Source organism: Staurois parvus, unplaced genomic scaffold (genome assembly GCF_062004578.1).
Source record: "Staurois parvus isolate SC_StPar_1 unplaced genomic scaffold, SC_StPar_1.0 ptg001253l, whole genome shotgun sequence".
Taxonomy (NCBI): Eukaryota; Metazoa; Chordata; class Amphibia; order Anura; family Ranidae; genus Staurois; species Staurois parvus.
This window is the reverse complement of record NW_028319049.1, coordinates 573644-590606: the sequence shown is the minus strand read 5'-3', so window position 1 is coordinate 590606 and position 16963 is coordinate 573644. Positions and strand designations below refer to the sequence as shown.

Here is a 16963-nt window from a genome sequence, read left to right as displayed (position 1 = left end):
TTTGGCAGACAACATAGTCCCGACTTTCCAGACTTTGCAGGTGTTTGGCTTGATCCTAAACCTTCAACTATCATTACTGGAACTGACTTATGGCTTGGAGTGTCTAATCTTAGAGTTCAAGTCAGAGTTTTTCTTTCCCAGGAGAAACTGCAAATCTCAGATCCTGAACTCTTCAGTCCCAGAGCCGCCTAACTCATTGCTTCTACATGAGAGTTCTGGGGTTGATGGTAGCTTCCTTCAAGGCAGTCCCATATTTCCATTTCCATTTCAGACCCCTACAAGACAGAATTCAGTCATAATGGCACAGGACAGTCCAGTGCTTGGCCTTCGTCTGTCACTGAAGACCAGGGTGTCCCTGGCTGGGTAGCTCAGGAATCTGGCTCTGGAGTTGGTCAGGTCCTTTTTTCTGTCTTATGGAAGATCTTCACAATAGTTGCCAACCTGTCAAGCTGGGGAGGAGTTCTGGATCTTGGAGTTCTTGGATGGTCATCTGCTCTGGATTCATTCAAACACCACAGAAGTGGCATTCATCAACACTATGCCTTTCCTCCTATGTAACTTCTGTATCATCTGCTTCACAGTATCAAGATGGAAGGCCTTTGGGTGGTCCTCCTTGTTCAGGACTGGCTCAGACAGATGTGATACTTGGGCCTGATGAGATTCCTGGTGGACACTCCATTGGCTCTTTCAACACCTGGGTTTGGACCAGCATTTGGCTCAAAGCACCATTAAGGGCCAGGTTTCTGCTCTGGCTATCATGTTTCAGAGACAGCCTCTCATTCACTAATTAAGACCTCTGTTTAAAGAGCCTCCCATGTATGTCTCCCTGTGACTCTATGGGATTTAAATCTGATTATCTAGGTGCTTCAAAAAATACCATTTACGCTTATTAGATACTGTATAGTCCCTTGTTTAATCCTGCCCAGAAGGTGGTGTTTCTGGTAGCCATCACCTCTGCAAGGTAATTGTCTGAGCAGGTGGCATTTTATTGCAAGAAACCCTTTTTGGTATGCCCAAAGACAAGGTGTTGTTGAGACCCAGAACTTTCCGCCTAAGTAAGGTAGTTTACAGCCTTTCACCTCAACCAGGACATCGTTCCTCTATCCCTCTGTCTGGCTCCAGTTCATCTGAGATTTTTATCCATTGCCTAGATGTAGCTCAGGTCTCTGTAAAGGTGAACCAGCTTTTCTTTCCACCATTTCTCAGTGGCTCAAGCAGACCACTATTCAAGCTTGCACTCTACTAGTTTCCCAGACCTGTAAAGCCATCACCTAATCTTCTGTTCCCACGTTGTACATGTTTTAATAACCAGATGGATGTGCAGACCTTATCAGATGTCAACTTGGGGCATAAGGTTCTTTAGTATTATAGGTGACGGGGGGGTGGGGAATCTACAGGACAAAAAGTTTTTGATAGATTTGACTTTGCCAAATTCCCCATTGCAATAATAGGGGACCACCATGAAAACAATGGAACAGGCAAGATTGCTGGAGGTGGGGCTCAGTCATGTATTTATAATGTGCATCACATGGAGGGGCATCTGGTGAAAGCAGCGGGACAGGTATAGAGCAGTTGTTGCTCTAGAATTGTGCTTCTAAGCAGTTCTGAGAATCCCAGGCTCTAGTATTTACCTTAGAGCAGGGATGTCAAACTGCCAGCCCTCCAGCTGTTGAAAAACTACAAGTCCCATCATGCCTCTGCCTTTGGGAGTCATGCTTGTAACTGGCAATCTTGCACTGCCTCATAGGACCTGTAGTTTGGCAACAGCTGGATGGCCGCCAGTTTGACACCCGTGAATTAGACGAAGATGGAGGAAAGCTTTAACTGTGTGTGACGCCCTCCAAGCCCTCAACTTGTGTGTTGTTTGTTTCTTCCAGCAGGTGGAGTTTCCAGTTGGAAGATCAGCTAGATGAGGTGGAAATTTTCTTCTTTTATTCAAGTGTAACTTGTGTGATGGAAATGTGTCATATAGCTTTTTTGGTGACGAGTGTTGGGTAATCAATTAAATCTGTAAAGCAAGATGGAGAAAGAGACGAGGGACCCGTGTGGAGTTCCTTTTAGGAATTACCAACCAGGAGAGGTCTTGCAGGTGTGGCCTGCCTAGGCTGTAATTCAGTACATGTTTTCACTCAGAATGTCTATTCTGTACCATCTTCTGGTATGTCTATTGTGACTGGACAGATTTGTGTACCATATTGCAGCTTGTCCCTGTGAATTGCAGCCCAGGTTATGGGGGATCAGTGTCTGTGGAGTGCCCATTAATCTCTGTCACCGACAATTACTCGCCAGTGCTCTCCGCTAATTAGTATAAATTGTCCCTTCATCAGCCGCAACGCGCGGAAACGCCACCAATTATTTAGTGACAATCTGCTTATTATAATATGTGTGCGGCTATTTTTATACCCTGGGCACAGGGGCTGCTGGGAAATCTCTATGTCTGCATAGATACAACATACATGGTCTCTCCTTACACGGGAGTGGCATGTTTCTCTGCATGTCACACAATTGTCTCATATTCTTCTGCATGTTACAAGAGAGCTGCAAAGACAAGTCCAACCAGTTCAACCAATAGAAGGAAACAAAAATGTATACAATCTTATATACACAACCCTATACCCACAGTTGATCCAGAGGAAGGCGAAACAAAACCCCAGTAAAGCATGATCCAATATACTTCAGTGGGGGAAAAAATGTCCTTCCTGGTCCCCCAAGAGATAATTGGATAATCACAGATGTGGCTCGCGGGTCACATGTTCCTCTGCATGTTACATGGAAGTCACATTTTTCTCTGTAGATTACACAGCTGTCTCATGTTCCTCTGCATGTAACACAGGAGTCGCATGTTTCTTTGTATGTTACATGGCTATCATATGTTCCTCTATATGTCTCATGACTGTTGTGCATTCCTCTGCATACTCTGGATTTCACCAGAGATAATGCAGGTTGAGGCTCCCAGGCACGTTGTACTGGGTGATGGACGTCCGCAGCCCAGATTCTGACACGTCTGTAAATCCATTGAAGACCATATCACTTGAAATTTCGAATTTCCGATCCAGAAGAGAGCAGAAAACAAGGCCATATAATTACTCTTCTGTAGCATCTGAAAGAACTTAAAACTGTGTAAAGGCTGTTGAAGAGTTTGGTAATGAGTTACAGTATTGGGGGGCATAGAAGATATGGCAGTGGTAGGGTCGAGTATCATGATGTGTGGCTGTGGTACAGGTATGATAATGGGGGGAGATGGGCTGCTGTGTTGGAGGTATGGTATTGGAGGTATGACAATCGAGGAAGCTGCTATGTTGGAGGTATGGTATTGGAGGTATGACAGTTGAGGAAGCTGCTATGTTGGAGGTATGGCAGTTGAGGAAGCCGCTGTGTTGGAGGTATGGCACTGGAGGTATTGCAGTTCAGGAAGCTGCTGTGTAGGAGGTATGGCACTGGAGGTATTGCAGTTGAGGAAGCTGCTGTGTAGGAGGTATGGCACTGGAGGTATTGCAGTTGAGGAAGCTGCTGTGTAGGAGGTATGGCATTGGAGGTATGGCAGTTGAGGAAGCTGCTGTGTTGGAGGTATGGCAGTTGAGGAAGCCGCTGTGTTGGAGGTATGGCACTGGAGGTATGGCAGTTGACGAAGCTGCTGTGTAGGAGGTATGGCACTGGAGGTATGGCATTTGAGGAAGCTGCTGTGTAGGAGGTATGGCAGTTGGGCAGTGACAGTTATAGGTATCTGCATGTTTTCACTATTAGAGGTCACTATGTTTGAGGTATGGTGGTTGTGTTGGGGGTATGGTGTAGGGAAGGGGGTTTTATAGGCGGTTTTTGTGGAGGCACATAGTTGGGGGTGTGGGGAATGGATGGCTGTGACCAGTGGCCAGGGAGAGGGGAGTGGGTTTGTGCTATGCTGTAGGTGGGTGGCTGTGTTGGAGGAACAGTGTGGGAGGGAGCTGTGCTGGTGGCTGTATTGGAGGTGAGGTGGGGAATGGAGGGCAGCTGCAGGGCCATGGATAAGATGGTACCACCAGTCCTCCTGTATGGGGCTCAGGCAATTGGGTAAATAGAATGTGGGCAGGGAGGGTGATTGGCACGGTGCACGTGCGGGGTGGGGGTGGAAGAGCAATTACTGGAACCAATCTCTGTGGCACCCATCACCCTCCCTGTGCATGATATGCTTCTCCGTGCTCCCCCGGACCCCCAGTGTGGCCCTCACTATGTTGCCAGCTACCCTCCTCTCCTTCTCTCCAACAACTGCAAGCACACAATAGGATCCTTCAGGATGGTGTGTGGGAGAAGGGTCCGGTAAATATGTCACATATATAAGCCCCTTCCTTTCCTGAATGAACACAATGAGTGATCAGTACTGATCACTCACTGTGTTCATTCATAACTGAAGCATAGTAAACTGTGTTTTTGGGGGATGGGCCTTGCCAGGTTGGCTGTATGTGGCACTGTGATTTCTAACAGCAGCCCTGGGCAGCTGAGTTGGTGGTATGGTTGAAGGGGGGGGGGCATTTTGTATGTACAGTGAAGGGGGATGAGGAGGCTGTGTTGAAGTAATTAAGGGTGGAGCTGTGTTGAGGGTACAATGGGTGGGGGGCTGCTTTGTGGCAGATGTGATGGGGGGGCTAATGTGTTGGAGGTATGGTGGCTGTGGGTAAGTTAACTGTGTTGGAGGTATGGTGGGGAAAGGGCGGCAGGAAGCTATGTTGGATGTATGATGGAGAAAGGAGGGGGCTGTATTGGAGGTATGATGGGGGAAGGAAGGGGGGGGGCAGTTTTGATGGTGAAAGGGGGGGGCTATGTTGGAGGGGAGGTATGGTGGGGACAAATTGGGGGAGCTGTGTTGTAGATATCATGGTAAAGGAAGGGGGGGCTGTGTTGGAGGTATGGTGGGGAAAGTTGGGGGGCTGTGTTGGAGGTATGATGAGGAAAGGGGGGGGCTGTGTTGAAGGTATGGTGGGGAAAGGGGGGGGGGCTGTGTTGGATGTATGGTCTGGAAAGGGGGGGTATGATGGGGAAAGGAAGGGGGGGGCTACGTTGGAGGTATGGGGAAATGAAGGGGGGGGGGGTGTTGGAGGTATGATGGGGAAAGGAAGGGGGGGCTGTGTTGGAGGTATGAAGGGGGGAGCTGTGTTGGAGGTGTGACCGGGAAATTAAGGGGTTGGGGGGCTGTGTTGGAGGCATGAAGGGGGGGGGCTGTGTTGGAGGTATGACGGGGAAATGAAGGGGTTGGGGGGGCTGTGTTGGAGGTATGATGGGGAAAGGAAGGGGGAGGCTGTGTTGGAGGTATGACGGGGAAATTAAGGGGTTGGGGGGCTGTGTTGGAGGTATGAAGGGGGGGGGCTGTGTTGGAGGTATGACGGGGAAATGAAGGGGTTGGGGGGGCTGTGTTGGAGGTATGATGGGGAAAGGAAGGGGGAGGCTGTGTTGGAGGTATGACGGGGAAATTAAGGGGTTGGGGGGGCTGTGTTGGAGGTATGGGGAAAGGAAGGGGGGGCTGTGTTGGAGGTAAGAAGGGGGGGGCTGTGTTGGAGGTATGACGGGGAAATTAAGGCGTTGGGGGGGCTGTGTTGGAGGTATGATGGGGAAAGGAAGGGGGGGGGCTGTGTTGGAGGTATGACGGGGAAATGAAGGGGTTGGGGGGGCTGTGTTGGAGGTAGGGGAGCAGCATTATAGTAATAACTGTAGATATGAGTGGCCCACACTGTGTACTGGAATGTAACACGGAGATGTGATGGGTCGATGATGTTGTTTTTCCTTCCAGCGGAGTCGGTAACATCTGGGAATACAGATCCACGGAGTGTATAGAAGATGCTGTGTCTTTAAGCAGAACGCTGGATGTGGGGGGAGGGGTCAGAGAGGCTTTAAATGCTGGAAGAGCTGAGAGTCCCTCACACCAAACCGAGATGAGTGAATGAAGCTGATCTACAGAACTGAGAGATCTCCTACTGTGCCATGCTGCCCGTCCTGTGGCATCAATAAAGCCGGGCTCTGCCCACTAATCAACCACCCCAGCGGACTGTAGAGAGGGGAGGCATCGAGCCGAGGAACATGGAGAAAGAGATGCTTACAGAACCCCAAAAAGTGCTGATCCGGGACAGCTGGCAGATAGTTAGCCAGGACCAGTTACACCATGGCACCGTGCTGTTCACCAGGTGAGCCTGGCATTGGGCTGAAAGGGAGGTTGGCAAGCACTGGGCACTGTACCATAGAAGGGGGCTGGACCCAGGCTATGTACTATACGGGGGGGCTGAACCTGTGTATTGTGGTATAGGACTGGACCTGGGCACTGTACCATAGGAGGGGGCTGGACCTGGGCTATGTACTGTACGGGGGGGCTGAACCTGTGTATTGTGGTATAGGACTGGACCTGGGCACTGTACCATAGGAGGGGGCTGGACCTGGGCTATGTACTGTACGGGGGGGCTGAACCTGTGTATTGTGGTATAGGACTGGACCTGGGCACTGTACCATAGGAGGGGGCTGGACCCGGGCTATGTACTATACAGGGGGGGCTGAACCTTTGTATTGTGGTATAGGGCTGGACCTGGGCACTGTACCATAGGAGGGGGCTGGACCCAGGCTATGTACTATACGGGGGGGGCGGGGGCTGAACCTGTGTATTGTGGTATAGGACTGGACTGGACCTGGGCACTGTACCATAGGAGGGGGCTGGACCCAGGCTATGTACTATATGGGGGGGCTGAACCTGTGTATTGTGGTATAGGGCTGGACTGGACCTGGGCACTGTACCATAGGAGGGGGCTGGACCCGGGCTATGTACTATACAGGGAGGCTGAACCTGTGTATTGTGGTATAGGACTGGACTGTAAGGTGAGGCTGAACACTTTATTGTAGGGTAAGGCTCACATCGGGCATTTTAGGAGGGGGGGAGGGCAGGAACCCAGGGGCTATAGTTTAGTGTGGCTGTAGGGTATATACTGACACACTTTTCTGGTGTGGGGGGGGGTTATTAAGGATTCATAGTCTGTGGGCATAGCATTGGCACGCCCCAGATGTGAGGATTCCTTGACCTGACCTCCACAGCTCCTGTATCCCAGGACAGTGACGAGGCTCTGCACCTGAATCCGGGAGTTCTGCACCTCATAATCCAAATGATGTTTGCACACTTCAATGAACGGACACAGCGAGGGATTTCCTGTTGGCAGAATCCTTCATCTGCGTGTACTCCTTGTGTGGTCGGAGGCTCCGCACAGTTCCCACCATGCTGCTGATGGCACTTTAAATGACTTACAATTCAGGAGGTGCAGAGCTCCTTCATTTCACCTAGTGCATCAAAGTGGGACCAGCAAGAGCCACCAGGGATGACCGGTGTCAGGAGGCTCGCACGGTGTCACCTGGTGCAAGGGAGAAGTTGAGCTGTGCTGCGTGTGGTCCAGATATCACTGGCCAATCAGAGGGAGGCATAGAAATCTACAGATACCAGGGAAGACCGCATGGAGAAGTATATTTTTTGCAGTGTTATGTGATGATTGCTGAGTGCTGGAGGTTTTACTCCTACAGTGTGGGGGGAGTAGCAGGGAATGCTGGACATTGTAGTTCTACAGGGTTTGGAGAGACAGCTGCTGAGATATGGTGGGTATGTAGATATGGTTAAGATGCTACTGGAGGATGCTGAGACTTGTAGTATTACTGAGACACAAGATACACGATGCATGCTGGGATTTGTAGTAATACAAGGACAGAAGATACTTTGGTGGGGCATGCTGGGATTTGTAGTGATAGGACGGAGGATACTTTGGTGGGGCATGCTGGGATTTGTAGTGATAGGACGGAAGATACTTTGGTGGGGCATGCTGGTATTTGTAGTAATACAAGGATGGAAGATGCTTCAGTGGGGCATGCTGGAATTTGTAGTAATACAAGGATGGAGGATACTTTGGTGGGGCATGCTGGGATTTGTAGTGATACAAGGATGGAAGATGCTTCAGTGGGGCATGCTGGGATTTGTAGTAATACAAGGACGGAAGATACTTTGGTGGGGCATGCTGGGATTTGTAGTAATACAAGGACGGAAGATACTTTGGTGGGGCATGCTGGGATTTGTAGTAATACAAGGACGGAAGATACTTTGGTGGGGCATGCTGGGATTTGTAGTAATACAAGGACGGAAGATACTTTGGTGGGGCATGCTGGGATACAGAGACACATCAGCTCTGTCTTGTCATGGGGAATTTATAGACTCGAGATGTACTGTGATTGCATTAAGGATACATAGGGGGTTCCCAGAACAGCTCCATGTGATGTGAACTACAAGTCCCAGCAGACAAGTGGAACAACCTGCAGTTCAGTATCTGCTAGGAACAGGATGCCTATCTCTGTAATAGGAACATAAAGGGCCCTCCGGACTCGTGTGCCGTGAGCAGCTGCGCAGTGTGACCTATACCACGGTGTAGTGATGGGTTTGGGGGGGTGCAGGCCCTGGCCGAGCATGGGGGGGGTGCAGGCCCTGGCCGAGCATGGGGGGGGTGCAGGCCCTGGCCGAGCATGGGGGGGGTGCAGGCCCTGGCCGAGCATGGGGGGGGTGCAGGCCCTGGCCAAGCATGGGGGGGTGCAGGCCCAGGCCAAGCATGGGGGCGTACAGACACTGTATAGAGTCACGTGTGTTTTTTATCTTTCACCTGATACCCAGTTGTATGGAAATGTTTGACCTCTCTTGGTCAGATCCTTTGTTGATTTTCTTGGTGAAAAGTCAACATTGTGGGAGAGATTTACTAAAACCGGTGCACACAGAATCCGGTGCAGCTGTACATGGGAGCCAATCAGATTCTAACTTCAACTTGTTCAATTAAGCTTTGGCAATGAAACCTGGATGCTGATTGGTTTCTATGCACAGCTGCTCCAGATACCGTGTGCTCCAGTCTTAGTAAATCTTCCCCAGTCTGTATAGCGGACAAACGTGGCCACTTTATGAAACTGATCATCTGATAACTGCATATTGTGAAGATGACCTTAGAATATTTCTGATCCAAAACTGCCCAGCAAGGAAGAAGAGAGAACATTCCCTATGCAGACAGACTGAGGGCTGGCTTCGGGAAAGGTTTGTGATTTCTAGTGAACACCGACCGACAGAGAGCCCACACCGGCACACAGGACACTTTGTACATTCAACAAATAAATAATGGGGAAGTAAAAGTTTCAGGAAGATGTCTGATGTTTACATTTGTTCTGGAGGTTCTCTGAAGGCTGCTGTTAGAAACCATAGGGCTCCATACAGCCAACTTGACAGGGCCCCCTTAAAAAAAACAAAAACACTTTTTACTATGCTTCAGTCATGAATGAATACAGTGAGTGATCGGTACCGATCACTCATTGGGTTCATTCAGGGAAGGAAGGGGCTGGTTAATGTGACATATTTATCGGACTCTTCCCCCTCCTTCCTGAAGGATCTTATTGTGTGCTTGCAGCTGTCGGTGGGAAGGAGAGGAGGGAAGCCGGCACTGTGGGGGCCCAGGTAGCTGGGTGAATCAGATGTGCACAGGGAGGGTGGGCGGCAATTACTGGAACCGATCCCCTCTATCGCTTTCTCTGCAGCAGTTGAAAATCAACGGGAGAGAGAGGAGAAGAAGTCAGCTTTCAGATGCTGCAGAAAGAGCCATACAGGGGATCAGTTCCAGTAATGCTCCCCCCATGCTGTGCTGATCACCTTCACTGCCCACATCCAATTCACCCAGCTGCCTGGGCCCCCCGTACAGGAGGACTGGTGGTACCCCCTTATCCACGGCCCTGGGTTCTCTTGACTTCTAAGGCCCCTTTCACACGGCTGTTCCATATGTCCATTTTTCATCTGTCCATTTATGGGTGAAAAACGGACCCACATGTATTTCTATGGACTAATGGATGTAAGTGAATGATCATCTGTTTACATCCGTTTTTTTTTGACCGGAAGAAAACCCTATTTTTCTTCTGTTAAAAAAAAAAATGAATGTAAACGGAAGAAAAATGGATGTAAACAGACGATAAATATGAAAGTGATAAAAAACTGATGTGAACTGATTTGTTTTTTTCTTGGAAAAAACGTGACTGAACTGTTGAATAAAAAGTGGAACGCCCGTGTGAAAGGGGCCTAAGGAAACGAATATGGAATCCTAATATTGATGAAGTCTACACCTCAACGTTCCAATGAATTAAACACTGTTCTGTGCATTATCCTTCAGAGGGGGAACTGGAAGTCCTCAAGTACAATTTTTGGAAAGAGGACATGCTGGGGCCCCCAGAGTTCCTGGGGGCCAAGTGTCCCCTTCTCTAATCAGCCATGTTTAGGGGACAGGACAGGTTTTATAGACATGGTGGGCTCTGTGCTGTTCATGGGCCCCATGGGTCCTGCCCGTCCTTCTGTTGACCTAGGCTTTGTCAGATTCTTTTGCTGACGTCGGGCGATGTGTCCAGAATATGGTTTTTGTAGGAGTAGGAAGTTTTAAAGCTGCAGATGTCTAAATCGGACATTCTCAACCAGGGTTCCATGGAACTCTTGGGTCCCTCCAGAGGTTACTAGGGGTTTCAATATTATTTTGATTTGCATGTTCATTGCTAAAATGCTGAATATAAATTAGCCAAAGTCATTAGAGCAGTATAAAACCCAAAACCAAAAATGTAATATATTGCAGCGTAACAATTATTCAATGTGATGGCTGCATTAGTTTTCTTTAAGCTTTTATTCCCTTCTGTTTTCACCTGGTGATTTTGGCCAATAACACACCTCCTGTATTAGAGCGCCCCTGCTCTGTATAAAGGAGCACAGGGGGCACCTTTGGACAGCAGGATTGTCAGTCCAGGGGGAAGGAATGTTTAGATGTACTAACAGATTGAAATACAGATTTAAATCCCCCCTCCCAAACTGGCCCCTGTAAAATGATGTGATTGGTGCTAGCCTATTGATCCATGTGCTGTCACAGACGGTGGGACACCATCATGGTCGGATATCACTTCCTACAGGAAGGCTGCCATTAGAAATCATTATTAATTATTTTTCTATTTTTTTCCTAAGTTTAAAAGTTATTTTTTACATTTTTAAAATGATTTTGTACAAAACAATGTATTAACAATACTGTTGAGGGGGAGGGGGCTTGGATGAAATAGGGGTCTAAACAGACCCCTGACATGTCACCTATGAGGTAGGGAAAGGAATTGAGGACACAGATTCTTCAGTTCCTTTCTCTGTAGCCTCAGCTGCACTGAAGATGAATGAACAGGAGACAGAGGCTGCTGTTCATTCATAAACTGAAACATAGTAAACAGAGTTTACTATGCTCAGTTATCAATGGGCACAGGAGTGATTGGTACTGATCGCTCACTGTGTCCAATTCAGAAAAGGAAGGGGCTGGTAAATTACATATTTACAGGCCCCTTCCCCCACTCTCCATCGGCCTGTGTACCCACAGCAGCCGGCAGGAGAGGAAAGCTGGCAGCGCTGCGGGGGGACAAGGGGCCCGGGCACACTGGGGGCAGTCAGATGTGGGCAGCACAGGGAGGGGGATTATTGCAGAACAATACACTGTGTCTATGTCTCCCTCCAGCAGCTGAAAGCCAGCGGGAGGGAGAAGGGAAGAAACCAGCTTTCTGCAGCTGAAGGGAGAGACAGACACAGGGCATCATTCGGTAATTGTCCTCCCGGCGTGCCGCTCTGATCCCCCTGCTATCCAAGCCCCTGTGTGCCCAGGCCTCCCCGGGTATCACACAGGAACAGTGCACACCCCCCGCATGCCCATACCACCGCCACTAAAATACTCTAACAAACTGAAGCCAAACTCTAGTTCATACTGAAGTTAAACAAGCAATTACAACAAGGTTTTTTTTGTTGTGGGATAAAGGTTTGCATGAATAAAAGCTAATCGTTGTATGCACTCCTGTCAGTTATAAATGGATTGTCTAAACACTCTAACTACTACATTTACAGGAGAGCTTGTTCTGTTGAAAAACAACAGACTTACTGGCTAGATCACCAGCTGAAAATAAAGGAACGAAAGCCTAAAATAAGAAATGAATGCAGCCATCACATCTAAGAATTGGTAAACTTCAATATAAGAGGTTTTCTATAGGGTTTAATACAGCTTTACTGGAAAACCTTCAAAACATCATGCAAACGCTGGGGTCAGGGGCGGACTGACAACTCATGGAGCCCCCGGGCAATAGAGGATCATGGGGCCCCTGTGTTCTTGCCCAAACTCAAAAAAGCCTATGAAAAAGGTACCAGGGGCATCTCATGGGGCCCCCTACTGACCCCGGGCCCTCGGGCAGTGCCCGGGTTTCCAAATGGTCAGTCTGCTCCTGGCTGGGGTCCTTTGTGTGCTGCCAAGAGGTGGATATGGCAGAGGAGATCCATTGTTCACATTGAGGGGTTCAAGCTGGGAATTCTGATCCCTATGAATTACTCTGGTAGTGGCCAGGCTCAGCTCAGGTATTCTGATCCAGCCTGGTCGCTAGACTCGAGAGGAATTCTGATCCCTGCGATGGCTCCCATGGTGGCCAGACTCTGGCCAGGAATTTTGATCTTGGCAATGTTTTCAATGGTGACCAGACTCAGGACAGGAATTCTGGTCTTGGCAATGGCTCCATTGTTGCCCAGATCCAGGTCAAGAATTCTGATCTTGGTATTGGTTCCTATGGTGACCAGACTCGGGACAGAAGTTATAATATTGATGGTGGCCAGACTCGGGACAGAAGTTATAATATTGATGGTGGCCAGACTCGGGACAGAAGTTATAATATTGACGGTGGCCAGACTCGGGACAGAAATTTTGATCCTGATGGTGGCTCCAATGGTGACCAGACTCGAGACAAATTTTGATCCTGGTAATGGGTTCAATGAACATCAGGAATTCTGAATCTGATGATGGCTCTGGTAACTGTCAGACTCGGAATGGGAATTCTGATCTCATTGATGGCTCCTATCAAACTTTGGGAATTCTCATCCTGATGTCCTCTTCTTTTTTTTTTTTTTTTTTTTTGTCTGATGAAACCGATGAAGAAAAGACTCCATCCTGGTGTCACTCAACACCCATTACCAGCACTAAGGCCAGGGATATGAAAGGTATGCAGACCTCATAGAAAAAGGAAGCAATCGGACCTTTGAGACACCACACAAATTATTTAGTTTTTTTTTATATAGGCATGAGAACCTTTCTGGGGTAAACATTATTTGTTTACTTGGAGGATTCATTCTCCATAATTCCATAGACGCCCATTAATCTTCTCTTTGATCTCATCCTCTGTCATAGTTGTGGCCTCCACTCAGCCACGTTGATTACACTGGAGGAGATGGGGACTGTATACCGTGGATATTGCCCCCCCCTCTTTAGAGACTGTTGTAGACGTCATGTCCACTAGTGCTATTGAGTGGCCACTTTGGGTGAACCCAAGTAAAGGTTCAGTTCTGAGTGATAGTTCCTTTCCGTCATTATTGGGGATATTGTGATATGTCCGTGTAATAGATTTTTATTTCTTGATTATTATTTTTTTTTTTTTCTTGCACTCTGTTTCTGTATTTCAGTAAGAATTAATTCTCTGTGTAGAAGTGATAATACATATGGAGCTGACACTGATATTTCTGTCTGCCCATGCTCCATATAAAAGGGCGGTAGGATTCCAGATCAGGATGAAGTGTCAGCAGAGTTCTCTCCGTCCAGGGAATGGTCAGGGATTGTTGCACCATATTACGATATTCTCTCAAGTGTTGGAAATGTTCTTGTATCTGATGATCTCTGGCTCTCTTGCAGGTTGTTCGAGTTAGAGCCGGACTTAGTCTTCCTTTTCCAGTACAATTCTGCTCATTTCTCTACCGTCCAGGAATGTCTAAGCTCCAGCGAGTTCAGTGAACACATCCGCAAAGTGAGTAACTGTCTCCTTGGTCTAATTCTTCAAGGCAGATATCTGAGATGTGACCATAGACTGATATCTCACCATTCACATAAAAAGGTTCAGATTTCTTCTGGTCAGTCTAATAAGGACCATAGGTTACTGAGCATCTCCACCACCCTCCACTGGAGGGTGCCCCTGGGAGCCCCTGCTGCAGCTAGTAGGTTTGTCCCTTCATCATTGTAAGATTGATGGTTGGTTTCAATAGGTCACCCCTTTCCCCTAATGTTTCCATGCCAGATACATGCTAGTGCTGGTATATTTTATTGCAGCCGTGCTGTCTTTTTTAAGGTTATGACTGTTATCGAAGCTGCGGCCACCAGCCTGGACTCATTGTCATCTCTGGACGAATATCTGACCGGCCTGGGACGCAAACATCGAGCTACCGGCGTTAAGCTAGAATCATTCAAGGTGGGAAATGTTTGCTCATCAGGTAACAAGACTTTCTGCTCAAGAGCTGACAATCCACAACGCATACCACCATTATTTTCCAGCAAATATCTTTTCATGATAACATGCCGAAAATTTTAAATGTACAGTGAGATATTTCTAAAGGCCTCCCAGAGAAGTGGAAATAGATGGATGGGGCAGATAGTCAGAGAGGGCATCCTGAGGGAATCGTGCTCAGAGTTCACCGCAGCTGGGGCTGTTGATCAAAGTGGTCATCCCAAAGAGGGGCAGTCGTCAGAGGTCAATTCAGGGAAAGACAGTGTTTAGAAAGGTCAACTCTGACAGGACTGGTGGTCATAGGTCAACCCAGGTGGAGCTGTTGGTCAAAGGGGTCACCCCAGGGAGAGACAGTACTCGGAGAGGTCATCCTAGGGTTGGATAGTGCTCAGAGAGGTCACTACTCCAGGTAGGGCTGGTAGTCAGATGAGTCACTCTAGGCAGACCCGGTTGTCAGAGAGGTCACTGCATTTGGGGGTGTTGGTCAGAAAGGTCACTGCATTTGGGGGTGGTGGTCAGAAGGGTCAGCTTAACTTCTGGCAGTCAGAGGGGCCACCCCCCAAAGAGTGGTCAAAAGGGTCACCCTCAGGTGTGTGAAGAGTGGTCAGGTGGTGCTTCCTAGTGGTCCCATCAGGTACCAAGTCTTCCTGTTCTCAAGAGCTGACAATCCAAAATGCACACTGCCATTTGGTTTCCAGCAAATGTCTTCATGTTAAAATGCCAAAAACTTTAAATTTAGTATATAATAAACTATTGGTAAAGAGCCCTACGGAGGTGTGATTAGAGGGATGGGACAGATAGTCAGCGAGGTCACTCTGTGGGAGGCATGGTCAGGGAAGTCACCCCAGATGGGGTTGTTGATCAAATGGGTTACCCCAAGAAGGGACGGTGGTCAGAGAAGGTTGCCCCAGATACAGAGGTTAGAGAAGTAATCCCAGACAGGAATAGTGGTCAGAGTTCACCCCAGGCATGGCTGTTGGTTAAAGGAGTAACCTCAGATAAGGAGGGTGGTCAGAGAGGTCACCCTGATTGGGGCTGGTAGTCGTATAGGTCTATCTAGGTAGGGTCGGTGGTCAGGTCATGTGGGGGCAGTGGTCTGAGAGGTCACTGCAGGCAAGGATGGTGGTCAGAAAGGTTACTCCAGGCAGGACCAGTCAGAGGGGGTCAACTTAGGAGGGTGGGGTCAAAGAGGTCACCCCAGGGGGTGTGGACAGAGTGGTAAAGTGAGTGCAAAGATGTCAAATGGAGAACTTCTGTGAATGGGATCTCCCAAAGACAGAGATCTCACCATAGGTGTCTTGAGACGTGGAAGTGATCAACAGGTGCCTTCCACCAAACACTGAAATAATAATTCCGGGTGAAGTAGCTCTGTAACACTTTTCTCGCAGTCCAGTTGATTTCAGCTGAGATCCTCTACAGCGACTGGTGTAATGCCTGTTTGATAGCAGAACTTCTAAGAGGTCTTTTTTTCTACAGACGGTGGGCGAGTCACTGCTCTTCGCTCTGGAATCTGGTTTGGGAGAATTGTTCACACCAGAGACCCGAGAAGCATGGAGTCAGCTGTACGCTGTAGTGGTGGGTTCCATGAGCCGCGGCTGGTACAGAGAACAGCAGGGTGAATGAGAAGTGTGCACGGGGTGAAGGACAAGACCTCAGTGGAGATCCGTGGGTGCTGGGCTGGGATTCTCATTGTTTGTGGAGCCTGTAGTGGAGGCAGCACTGTGTGTACAGCGCTGCGGCCTATGTGTTCTCCTCGTTATGTGTCTGTGCCACGTTGTGTGTCCGTACTGTGTTGTGTGTCATTGTACAGTTTCTATATAGCGGTCTGTTCACACTACATCACTGTAAGCTGGACTTAATGCTGCCACACGTCTGACACGGTGGGTGCTCGTTATGTGCCAACACTGGGGACGAGATCAGCTCCATATTCACCGACGAATGTGCAGAATCTGCCAGGAAGAAACCACATGTTCACTGGACTCAGGAGGGTGCGGGGGGCCCAATCACAAGTCAGGGCCACCTACAGCATCCAATCAGATATCCGCTGCTTTTCTGAGACTTTCTCTTCTAATTTCCAGATTTTCAGTACAGGAACAAAAATCTTTTTTTTTTTTTTTTTTTTTTTTTTTTTTTTTACAGATTTTTTGCCATTTTAATTATTTTGAAATTTTAACATTTTATGCTGACACAGTCTGTTAGTTTTACCAGCAGAAGGTGGAAGTGATAAACTGGAAGGGTATTGGTGGAGAGATCAGAAATGCACCAGACAGCAAAGACTGTGGCTCTTTATTAATCACCCCCCTTGTACAAGCAGCAGGAGAGGAGTGTCTGAAATGTGATTGGCTGATGTGGGCCCCCCCGACAGTCGACTCCTAAAGTTTGTCTGTGGCTGACATGCAGTTTATTGATCATTAAACTGGAAGAAGTGATGGCTGTGTGGTTTATTGGGGGGGGATACAGGAGGGAGGGGGTGTGTTGGGGAACACAGAAGGGGGCATGCGTTGTTGGGGAACATGTAAAGGGGCACAAGGCCTACAACGTAATGCTGGTGGGGGAATGAGGTTTGTCAGGGAACATTGAAGGGGCACGTAGTGTGTTGAAATGGCGGCGGAGGGTATAGGGCTTGATAGGGGATATCGGAAAAGGT

General features: G+C 48.4%; 1 protein-coding gene across 1 annotated transcript; it reads left to right on the top strand.

Annotated features, from left to right (window-relative positions):
- The first annotated feature begins 6014 nt into the window (after window positions 1–6014).
- On the top strand, window positions 6015–16745 carry NGB (neuroglobin). Its single transcript, XM_089660594.1, has 4 exons — window positions 6015–6149; window positions 13731–13842; window positions 14161–14280; window positions 15793–16745. The coding sequence occupies exons 1-4, from the start codon at window positions 6046–6048 to the stop codon at window positions 15937–15939; spliced, it is 483 nt and encodes a 160-aa protein (XP_089516720.1). The 5' UTR covers window positions 6015–6045; the 3' UTR covers window positions 15940–16745.
- The last annotated feature ends 218 nt before the right edge of the window (window positions 16746–16963 follow it).